Below are 11,851 nucleotides of genomic sequence, written 5' to 3' on the forward strand. Positions count from 1 at the left end.
GTAAATTGTGTTAGTGTCAGTAAAAGGTGCTAGTGCCAGTATCAGTAGATGATGGAAGTGGCAGTAGATTGTAGTTCCGTTGATCGAATTACCAACTCGGATATGGAACTTCTCAGATATCAGATCGTCAATACCACCGGGCCCTCCCCATACCTGAACTTTGACCCTTCTACACGCGAGGCGAACAGCCTTTCCACAAGAGTGCAGTATCATAGAAATCAGTTTATTGAAGCACCTAGTCATGTGAACGCTTCGCTGGTTCCCTACACTTGTAATGGTTCGACAGCAATGTAAAAAACTCGCTGATTCAGTCGGGGCGCTTGGCTGGGCGCTGGAAGGAACAGGTAGGTGTCTTACGCTGTTAGCGTTCTACTTGTCGGTAGTTTTATAGCTTTGGAATTTTTTTAAAGTTTTAATATTGACATGCAATAAGCAAACATGATTAAAACCCTCAGTAAATGTGTGCATAGCTCAGTAGTATAAAAGGACGGTGAAGTTCTGAGAAAGCAAAGGCATGGTCTTCTGATCTGGTAGCACATCACATGTGACAGAGAAACAGGTAAACTCTACTTCCTCTGTCACAGTCAGGTTTCGTGTTTTACAGGCCTGAGACACCTGAGCCAACATGTCTGAAAGCGTTTCATTCAAAGAGCTGTTGACCGAGTCGGAGGATGAGCAGCTGTTCACGGCTCCAGCTTTGAGAAACAGAGCCAGACAGAATGGCTGCAACCACAAGGTAAGGCTTGGCTGGATTCGATCCTCTAACCTGAACTAACAGCCCTTGTGTAGTCAACGCAGCGGATTCAAATTCAATAGACCAGACTACTAACTTCACCCCCATACTCGAATTTTCCTCGCTCATTTTTGTGGGTGGCTAAACTTTATTGGATAATCTATTTGTTCAATAGGTCATCTAGTTTTTGTATGGGTTAGTTCTATGAAGGTCAGTTGCTCTGTGGGTCAGTTCTATGAAGGTCAGTTAGTTGTTCTATGGGTCAGTTAGTTGCTCTGTGGGTCAGTTCTATGAAGGTCAGTTAGTTGCTCTATGGGTCAGTTAGTTGCTCTGTGGGTCAGATAGTTGCCGCATGGGTCAGTTATATTGAGATTATCTAGTTCTATAGGTCAGCTTGTTATTGTGTCTCTGTTGCTTTATCTCTTCCTGCCTGCTACACAGCATATACTTCTAACACTGACAGCCAACCAAATAGTTACAGTTAAACCTGCTCAACCATAACAGTCAAAATATATTAGCAGTAGTCTCCCCTAGTTGAAAGTTTGTCTAGTGTGTAGACATTTGAAAAGAACTGACTCTTGAACTACATAATCGTAACGGCGTATTTAAAAATAGCTTGACAGGTCATCCATGTCAAATCACATATGAAAGATATTTAACTGTACTGTGTCAGACGAGCTTACTAAATGAACACATGTCAGAACACAACTGAACCAGGTCGGTGTGTAACTGCACACTCTGAGAATGTGTAGGACAATTCACTTGAAGTATTTGACACAGTTGCTCTATGGGTTAGCATATGTGTTAACTACATGCTTTATGGGTCAGCTAGTTATCCTGTAGTCAGCGAGCTGCCCTATGGGCCATCTATTTGCTCTATACAAATGAAAAAGACCAACCTCTTGAAATATTTGACCCGTTTCAGAACCGCCGTGTCCACCTGATCCTGGCACTTTTCGTCCTGTCTCTGATCGTCAACGTGACCTTGACCTGGATACTCATAGTGAACAAGGGTGGCCAGCAGAAGTCCCAGCCCAACAGCTCACAGCCCCAGGGTGGGGGGACCTGGGGAGAGAAGTGTGGAGGCACCGTGCTGCCCCGCTGTCCCGGGGTGTTGGGCGGTGCTGGCGTGACGTATGAGAACATTTTTCTGGATCTGAGCTTTGAGGAGATCGAGGCTGTCAACAAGTTCTTGAAAGGTGAGAGGTCAAAGATTACACGAAAGGTCAGAGGTAGGTCAACCATCAACTGTATCGTGAGAAATTGACAGGTACATGAAAAATAACCGGTTAAAAAGAACATGGAAGGTGAAAGGTCAACACGTGACTAAAGGATAGAGGTAAAGGGGTCACAAGTACTTGTGAAGTGAGAGGTCAAGAAAGACCTTAAGCGACAAATACACTACTTTAAACTATCCATCCAAATATCCTTTCTCTTGTCTAATGACATGACCATCCAAATATCCATTCTCTCGTCTAATGAACTGACCATCCAAATATCCATTCTCTCGTCTAATGAACTGACCAATAAAAACACCCCTTCTCTTGTCTAATGAACTGACCATCGAAATATCCTTTCTCTTGTCTAATGAACTGACCATCCAAATATCCATTCTCTCGTCTAATGAACTGACCATCCAAATATCTTCCCTTGTCTAATGAACTGACCATCCAAATACCCCTTCTCTTGTCTAATGAACTGACCATCCAAATATCCATTCTCTCGTCTAATGAACTGACCATCCATATATCCTTTCTCTTGTCTAATGAACTGACCATCCATATATCCGTTCTCTTGTCTAATGACATGACCATCCAAATATCCATTCTCTCGTCTAATGAACTGACCATCCAAATACCCTTTCTCTTGTCTAATGAACTGACCATCCAAATATCCATTCTCTCGTCTAATGAACTGACCATCCAAATATCCCTTCTCTTGTCTAATGAACTGACCATCCAAATATCCCTTCTCTTGTCTAATGACCTGACCATCCAAATATCCCTTCTCTTGTCTAATGAACTGACCATCCAAATATCCCTTCTCTTGTCTAATGACCTGACCATCCAAATATCCCTTCTCTTGTCTAATGACCTGACCATCCAAATACCCCTTCTCTTGTCTAATGAACTGACCATCCAAATACCCCTTCTCTTGTCTAATGAACTGACCATCCAAATATCCCTTCTCTTGTCTAATGAACTGACCATCCAAATACCCCTTCTCTTGTCTAATGAACTGACCATCCAAATATCCCTTCTCTTGTCTAATGAACTGACCATCCAAATACCCCTTCTCTTGTCTAATGAACTGACCATCCAAATACCCCTTCTCTTGTCTAATGAACTGACCATCCAAATACCCCTTCTCTTGTCAATCTTGTCTAATGACCTGACCATCCAAATACCCCTTCTCTTGTCTAATGAACTGACCATCCAAATATCTCCTCCTGTCTAATGACCTGACCATCCAAATTTCCCTTCTCTTGTCTAATGACCTGACCATCCAAATATCCCTTCTCTTGTCTAATGACCTGACCATCCAAATATCCCTTCTCTTGTCTAATGACCTGACCATCCAAATATCCCTTCTCTTGTCTAATGACCTGACCATCCCATCAGACACCGCCCTGGTCAACTGGAAGAACAGCAGTGTGTATGGCATTGAGCTTCACGTGCCCAACAAAACCGACGCCATCAACTTCTTGGACAGACAGGGTTCGAAACCAGTTCGGGAGGCGAGGGTGGTCATCGTGCGGCCAGACGTGCCCAGGGTGGAGGAGTATGTTGTCGGTCCTCTGCCGTCCCCGACTCGCATGGATCCGAACCCAAGGCGTGAAATAAAATCTCTTCCATTCAGGTAGATCTTTGTTACATTAGTTTTACGGGTAGATCTTTGTTACATTAGTTTTACGGGTAGATCTTTGTTACATGAGGTTTTTAACTAAATCCACCCTGGAAGTTTCATTTTATTTTCGAGTTTTAAAACCTGTGCAATTTTTGGCAAAACAGTTAACAAACATAAGGAATTATTAATTTGGTTTAATTTGGTTGGATCTAATTAAAAAGAAATCTGACATTTGTTATCTCCCTGTGACCACCAACAGATACCACCCAACTTACGGAGTCGATGAGGCCACAGCGGCAGTTATGAAGGTCCTCTTGAGCCCCAGGGTAAAACAAATCATACTCGAGAGTTACGGGACTTTCTTCTCCGAGTGCGGGGGTGAGTGTCTGATGATCATCCCCCAGAAGACAAGCTCCGCCTACACCGACACGACCCTCATCGTCATGGGGGTCTATTACCAAACAGACTTCCCCACTATTAATCCTGGAGATTTGATGATCACGATGAAAGAAACATCACTAGGTAAATGTAATGCAGCCATTTGTGTGTGATAGACAGACTCAGCACAAGGGAGAGAACACATGTATATTTTAAGTTCTTTATTTGAGTTAACTCCCTGAGATGGCTATTTTCTTCTTATACTATAACCAGTAGTTTAACCAGGTGATCATAGAGTGAAAGTAAACACTACCTCCACAGTACAGAACAATATGCTTCGACGATAAAATTTTTTGATCTTTGATATATTTTTACTTTCTCGTATACAAAGTATAGAGGAAGTATTGTAATCGTGTAAAAAAAATATAAAAAATTCGAGATTTTTACAAATCTCGACGTTTTACACCTGATTCGGGAAAAACATAGTTTTGCAGTTTTTTCCGTATGTCTGTGTGTGTGTGTGTGTGTCTGTGAACACGATAACTTGAGTACCGTTAAAGCTATGTTGAAATTTCATATATAAGTTTTATATCAAAATCGTAGATCTGTATCAGCTTTTGAGCGATATTCGATAACCGGAAGTGGAACTTTTTCTACTTTGAATTTTTCAAAAGCCTATAAGTTGAGTACTATTTCAGATAGATGAAATTTCACATGTAAGTAAAAGATCTAATTTTCTGCCTTATGTTAAATTTTGAATGATTTCCATTGACAGGAAGTAGTAATTTACGCTATTTCTGATTTCTCGAAAAAAAAACGCATGTGAATTTATAAAGTATAAATACTATTCCGCACTATTATATACATATTGTTTGGCGTTCACTTGGTGCGCAATTTTTTTTTCTAGGAGATGCTATTCCATTTTAAAGAGTTAAAATAATTAAAAATGGATTAAAAATCATGTTTATATCCCGAGTTGCCATCCCCAGTAGTGTTATATAAGAATATTCGATAAAGTTTAGGGGAGATCACTCCCGGTTTATTTAATGTCTATTCATCCAAATTTCCTAAAACTAATTCGCTCAATTATTGATTGGAAGTGGAAAATTCCTGTTGTTGTTAAAAAATTTGAAGTATTAGTCGCAACTAAATGGTTACCGTGACGTGACGTTTCAGACAGCCTGAAGTTTGAGGTGGACTCTGTGTTCTATGGCGGCTACTACTTCACGTCAGTCCGAGACTTTGTGGCAGCCTATGAGGGGGACAGGATGACCAAGGTCCGCAAGACGTTCCCCAGGCCCCAGCAGACTTCTGTGCCAGGGACGGTCAACTTGAGGGGCAGGACCTTCCCTGCCGCAGGTCTGTCAGGCTCAAGGGAATACCAGCCTTCAGGTAAACGATACAGGTGAGATGACAGGTGACAGTTAACAGGTGAAATGACAAGTTAGGTGACAGTCGAGATGACAGAGTGGACTATCGAGTTGACGTGTGAGGTGACAGGTGAGATGACAGGTGAGATGACAAGCGACAAGTGAGATGACAGGTGAGGTGACAGGTGAGATGACAGGTGAGATGACAGGTGAGATGACAGGTGAGATGACAGGTGAGATGACAGGTGAGATCACAGTCGAGATGACAGAGGGGACTATCGAGTTGACATCTGAGGTGACAGGTTAGGTTATAGTTAGATGACAGGCGATATAGCAGGTTTAATGTAAGGTAAGATCACAGTTTAAAAAAATTCTTGGATGGTCAAAAGGCTATCGAAGCAAATGCAGAAAGAAAAGCAGGCTGAAGTCGGAGCCATGGGACCATATGACCATGTTGACAAGTAAATCTTTAAATCTTTATTAGAGGGAATACCCTCCAATTTCAGATGCCAGATGACACAACAGGTTAAATGTCAAGGTTTTACTCACAAGTAGCTAGTGTAATTTATTGTATGGAAATCTACATTAAGGTAGTTGTTTTTTTTCCCTATACAGTGTAAGTGCCGGACATGTGGAGTACCTGGAGTGGAGCTTCAATGTCCGAATGTCCGCAGTTGCTGGCCCCCAGGTGTGGGATGTTCGCTGGGCAGGGGAGAGAATCGCGTTTGAGATTAGCCTACAGGAGGTCGCGGTTATCTACTTTGGGGCTAATCCTAACGCCTTTTACACTCACCTGTCTGACAGTTCTGAGGGTCTAGGTAACCAGGTAAGATGGTTCAGGTAATTACTTTAGATGGTTAATTAGCAACAAAATTAGCTAACCAGAGACCCTCAGCCTAAGTTTTGAGTGAAATGACTTGACAGCTGACGTACTGTGACTTTTGTTCCAGGCCTTTGGTCTCGTGCCTGGAGTGGACTGTCCGGACTACGCCACATTTTTACCTCAGGCAATTTATGACAATGAGCAACACGTAACCAGAACACTGAACAACTGTTTTTGTCTGTTTGAACACAACATGGGGATTCCCCTACGACGTCACTACACGAATGACCCATCTATTGGCAGGTGGGTCTTCAAGACTTTAGTCCATGCTATGCTCTAACCCACCATTGTTCTAAATTATGCGCCATAATAACGTATGCTCCACCAACATGGTATGCTCCTCATTAATGTCATTATACCTCCTATATGCCTATACTCCACCTACAAGCTATTACCCCACATCAATGGCAATACTATTCATTGATTTCATCAATTCATGTCAATAATCGTTATCGCATTGTATTTGCCACCACCATGCCCATACTCCATCAACACGACCATACTCCACCAACTTGTCCAGGCTCCACCAAAAATATCCATACTCCACCAATTTGTCCAGTTTCCACCAAAAATATCCATACTCCACCATATTGTCAAGGCTCCACCATTATGTAAATACACAGCAATGCCACAACTATGCTACCAGCAAGTCAATTTGTTCACCTTTGACCCCCCCCTCTCCTCCTGTATCTGCCAGCAACTACGGTGGTCTATTGGACCGTGTTCTCATCCTGCGCACCATCATTGTTGAGTACAACTACGACTACATCTTTGATTGGGTGTTTCACCAAAATGGCGCCGTGGAGGTCAAAGTTTACGCCACTGGGTACATTATGTCACAGATATTTCACAAAGAGGAGGAGCCATTTGGGTTTAGGTAATTCGTTCTTTAAAGATGTTTTTTTTATATTCCCAATATAGTTATTATAATGTAAATTTGATTTTTTGGTTTGTTTTTAAACGTGGCTTAGTATTGTAAACACGTGTTTTCATATTTAATTCATACAAAAGTATGCCTTAATTTTGACGCTACTTTTTTTACCAGTCAAAAATATTTTAAAATATGCCTACTTGAATATCATGTGGTAAGAGGGGTGGTTTGTTCCAGGCTAGTATAGCTCTCAAGACTGTTCGTGTTGCTTGACGGATTCGACGAAACAATGATCTAGGAGAAATAAAGCATTTTATGCATTATTCGCTAAATTTAAAAAAATGGTCTGAAAGAAACTTACACTATCAGTTCATATTAATTTTTGTGTAGGATAATTTTATACTCACAACTGCAGAATCTATAAGAAGTAAGAAATCCACATGACAAAAAAGTGTAATTTTAACGTATGATTTTTATACTAACTACTTGTGGTATCTACTGTAATGGAGTGCTTATTTCGGCCAAAAAATACGCAGAGTGCTTAAACCACCACACATTCTATCGTAGAAATAAACACTGTGCTTATATCCTCTTAAGGTTGAGAATAAATAAGCACAGTGTTTATTTCGTCGATTGGATGTAAGATAATATATAAGAGACGCGTTAGCCACAAATAGCACTTCGTTACTGTAATGGTCACATGAACCATCTTTTTTTAATCGTTCCACAGAATCCACGGCGACTCTGTGGGCTCCATCCACCACCACTTGATGAACTTTAAAGTTGACCTTGACATTCAAGGTCAATCTAACCGTTACGAGAGCCTGGACCTGGCCCTAGACAAGCGGCCCTGGCCCTGGTACAAGTCTGGCAGCGAGGAGTTCCACCAGATCTCCTTCAAGCACAACCTTAGGCAGACGGAGCAGGACGCTGTGCTACACTACAATTTCTCAGAGCCCAAGTACCACATCGTCTACAACGATAGGGAGAAAAATTCGTTTGGAAACCACAAGGCTTACAGGTAGGAGGAGTTCATTGGTTTCCATGGTAACTTACACATTGATCTCATTAGTCACGTAATTGAAACTAGAAAGGAGATAAGGGTGGATGGTAAGACGGGGTGGTCCAGCATAGCCATCATGACAGAACAGACCCACCTTTCTCCCATCCAGGTTGGCCGTGCAAGGCTTCACCAAACAGCTGTTGCCGGACGAGTCGCCGGTTCTAAAGAGCCGGCAGTGGAGCAAGTACCAGATGGCGGTGACGAGAAGGAAGGAAGAAGAGGAGTCGAGCAGCTCCATCTTCTCCATGTTTGACGGGGCCGGGCCACAGGTCGACCTGGACCATTACCTCAGGGACGACGAGAGCATCGTGGACCAGGTGAGGCGTCACTTGTGGCCAAATGTATGGGGTGGCCAGATGGTGGAGGTGGCCAGATGGTGGAGGTGGCCAGATAGTGGGGGTGGCCAGGTGTATGAGGTGGCCAAATGTATGAGGTGGCCAGATGTATGAGGTGGCCAGCTGTATGAGGTGGCCAGATGGTGGAGGTGGCCAGCTGTATGAGGTGGCCAGCTGTATGAGGTGGCCAGGTGTATGAGGTGGCCAGCTGTATGAGGTGGCTAGCTGTATGAGGTGGCCAACTGTATGAGGTGGCCAGATGTATGAGGTGGCCAGCTGGTGGAGGTGGCCAGATGTATGAGGTGGCCAGGTGTATGAAGTGGCCAGCTGTATGAGGTGGCCAGCTGTATGAGGTGGCCAGCTGGTGGAGGTGGCCAACTGTATGAGGTGGCCAGATGTATGAGATGGCCAGATGTATGAGGTGGCCAACTGTATGAGGTGGCCAGCTGTATTAGGTGGCCAGATGTATGAGGTGGCCAGCTAGGGATGGAGGCCAATGGTGGAGGTGGGATTTGTGGCCAACTGTATGAGGTGGCCAGATGTATGACGTGGCCAGCTGTATGTGGTGGCCAGATGTATGTGGTGGCCAGATGTATGTGGTGGCCAGATGTATGTGGTGGCCAGATGTATGTGGTGGCCAGATGTATGAGGTGGCCAGATGGTGGAGGTGGCCAGCTGTTGGAGGTGGCCAGCTGTATGAGGTGGCCAGCTGTATGTGGTGGCCAGATGTATGAGGTGGCCAGATGGTGGAGGTGGCCATCTGTTGGAGGTGGCCAGCTGTATGAGGTGGCCAGCTGTATGAGGTGGCCAGATGTATGAGGTGGCCAGGTGTATGAGATGGCCAGCTGTATGAGGTGGCCAGCTGTATCAGGTGGCCAGGTGTATGAGGTGGCCAGATGGTGGAGGTGGCTCTCTGTATAAGTTGGCCAACTATATGGGCTAAAATTAAAATATTAAACCCAGACAACTATAAAAGTTCTATGTTAAAATTTTTAACCCGCTTTATCACACACTCCCCAGGACCTTGTGTTTTGGGTGACTGTGGGGTTCCACCACATCCCCCACACGGAGGACATCCCCAACACCCCGACTGTAGGCACCAGCGCCACCATCTCGCTCCTGCCCTACAACTACTTCCACGAGTGTCCGTCTGTCGGATCACGTGACGCCGTCAGGCTGGAGGTCAAGGACGGGGTCATCAAGTCAGCTGACTACGGTCTACCAAACGTCGAGTGTTTACCAACAAACCTGAACATGACACATTTGTTACAGAATAAAACTTTTTTATTTCCTTAAGCGAGAGAGTTCTTGTCGCGTTTGTTTCAGTCATGTGTACCTTAGTGGGTGTATTCAGGGGCGGATAAATGGGGAGGCTGACCGGGCAGCATCCTAAGGCCCACAATTTTTTGTGGACACCAAACACATCGACATCAGTACATTTCCTTTCGGAGGTAAACAGAGGTAATACGTTTGGCCGTGGACTGGACTAAACTATAAACAAAGTTGATTAGTTCTTGCCTACCGATTGGAGCATTGCAAAAGACGAGAATATTTATGGAAAGGTTGGAGAAATGAAAACAAAAAACAAATACCTGAAAAGCTTGGAAAAATGTTTAAAATCTATGCTGTACTAGGTGTTAAAAGGGCAAATGTTGTGTTATTTACTGTGATGTGGTGTGTGATGGACCTTACCTTGGTGACCTGGTGCTTACGATATCGGTCTACATGTTAAATCAACACTAAAAGAAAGTCTTTAGCCGTTCCGCCCCTGCTGGGGTTATGGGGGTAATATACAGTGCAAGAACTACCAAACAATTTTAGTCTGATGTATAGAAATTGAAAAAAAATCTATTTCACCTGTTTTTACCAGACAGTTTTTTTTTGGCATGACATAGAGTAAGGTGGTATTGTGTTTCATACAATGTCTCTTGTTATGTTTATTGATGTGTATCTTGTAATGTTTGTTGTATTGTTTCTTGTGAATTTACAAGCAATGCGTTTTGTATTGTGTTGTCTTATGTTTCTAGTATTATATATCTTATAATATTGGTCTTATGTTATCTTGTGGTGTCTAATTTGATTTCGTCTTGTCATGTATGCTTTATGTCTTTTATCTTGCGATGTGTGTCTTCTGTGATATCTTGTGATATAACACATATAATGCGTATCTTGTGATGTGTCATCTATGTGTCTTGTAATGTATGGTATGATGTATGTCTTGTGTTGTACCACGTGACTCATATCCTCTACTGAGGTAGCTGTACTTGAGATCAATAAGAACCAGATGTTTCGCCTTAATCCTTGCTGGAGAAATTCTTCAGTTGAAAATATTGAACGTCAGTTTTAAAGCCGCCATTTGAAAAGCAATATCTTGACAAAAACTATAATAGTATATGTAAGCGTCGGTGGTGTAACGGTTAGCATAGTTGCCTTCCAAGCAATTAGACCGGGTTCGACTCCCGGCTGACGCATCATTTTTTTTTCTTTAATTATCAGAAAGAAGAAATACAAGCAGGTAGTGGCGGCTACAAAAGTGACGCATGTATTAATCAAAGGCTTACCAACTATCCAATTCTTAACGTTAATGGTTCAGTTTATTCAAAGCTGTTGAAATTCTGAAGTCCCAACCTTGATTTATCTGATGAACAGTTGATAAACACAAATAACATTCTGATTATATAAAAGATCAATACACATGTTTTCGTCTCAAGAGTTTGGTGGGTAAAGAGGAACAAAAAGGGTTGGTTAAACATAGTTCCTGCTGCTCTGATTAAAGATACGTCGAATCTAATGAGAATATTAGCCTGTCCTGATGCACTATAGTAGATAGCTTGTCTCGTTCATTACAGAGAAAGCCATCAATTTGTTGGAGAACTTTGCTGAGTTGTAACAAATCTGGCTAATTACTAGCACAATGACCCGGCCTTACCTTGGCAGTGCCGTTAATTAGGTTTCCCCCCACTTCACACCTCAATTAGTGCTTTCTTTCTTCAGCTCTGCCGATTTAAAGAACGCTGGGTACTTTGTTGGTCAAATTGTTATTGCTGTGGTATTCAGTGTTCGCGTCACTGAAGTCCTCACACAAGTCACTCATCAAAGTCACTCACACAAATATTATGAATTAAAGTTGATCTTTACAGTCATCCCACACAAACTATACATTAAAGTCACAAAAGTCATTTACACGTTCTCTCCTATTCACTCAAATACTTACATTGTTCATTTAAATTATAAACACATGCCAGTCGCCCCAAATTATTCATAGAAGTAGTTCAAAAGACGTTTTAATCTAAAACACAATTCCCATCTCAAAAATCTTCTCAAAATACGAAAGCAGCTCACCATACGGTCGTTTCATTTTCTATGTTGTC

General features: G+C 42.6%; 1 protein-coding gene and 1 non-coding gene across 3 annotated transcripts; both read left to right on the top strand.

Annotated features, from left to right (window-relative positions):
- The first annotated feature begins 310 nt into the window (after nucleotides 1–310).
- On the top strand, nucleotides 311–9,776 carry LOC131943849 (putative amine oxidase [copper-containing]). Of its 2 annotated transcripts, XM_059304134.1 has the most exons (12): nucleotides 311–344; nucleotides 605–736; nucleotides 1,659–1,932; nucleotides 3,355–3,592; nucleotides 3,840–4,102; nucleotides 5,135–5,363; nucleotides 5,944–6,154; nucleotides 6,279–6,454; nucleotides 6,909–7,088; nucleotides 7,813–8,103; nucleotides 8,255–8,462; nucleotides 9,501–9,776. In XM_059304134.1, the coding sequence occupies exons 2-12, from the start codon at nucleotides 626–628 to the stop codon at nucleotides 9,774–9,776; spliced, it is 2,457 nt and encodes an 818-aa protein (XP_059160117.1). In that variant the 5' UTR covers nucleotides 311–344; nucleotides 605–625. The 2 variants fall into 2 exon arrangements, with proteins under 2 accessions (XP_059160117.1, XP_059160116.1); XM_059304133.1 differs by lacking the exon at nucleotides 311–344 and having other exon boundaries at nucleotides 579–736.
- Nucleotides 9,777–10,879: 1,103 nt separating this feature from the next.
- Nucleotides 10,880–10,951, top strand: Trnag-ucc (transfer RNA glycine (anticodon UCC)). The gene has a single exon. It is a non-coding gene; the product is annotated as a tRNA-Gly (tRNA).
- The last annotated feature ends 900 nt before the right edge of the window (nucleotides 10,952–11,851 follow it).

This window comes from Physella acuta, unplaced genomic scaffold (genome assembly GCF_028476545.2).
Source record: "Physella acuta isolate Inbredline_101_S28 unplaced genomic scaffold, ASM2847654v3 ptg000470l, whole genome shotgun sequence".
Taxonomy (NCBI): domain Eukaryota; kingdom Metazoa; phylum Mollusca; class Gastropoda; family Physidae; genus Physella; species Physella acuta.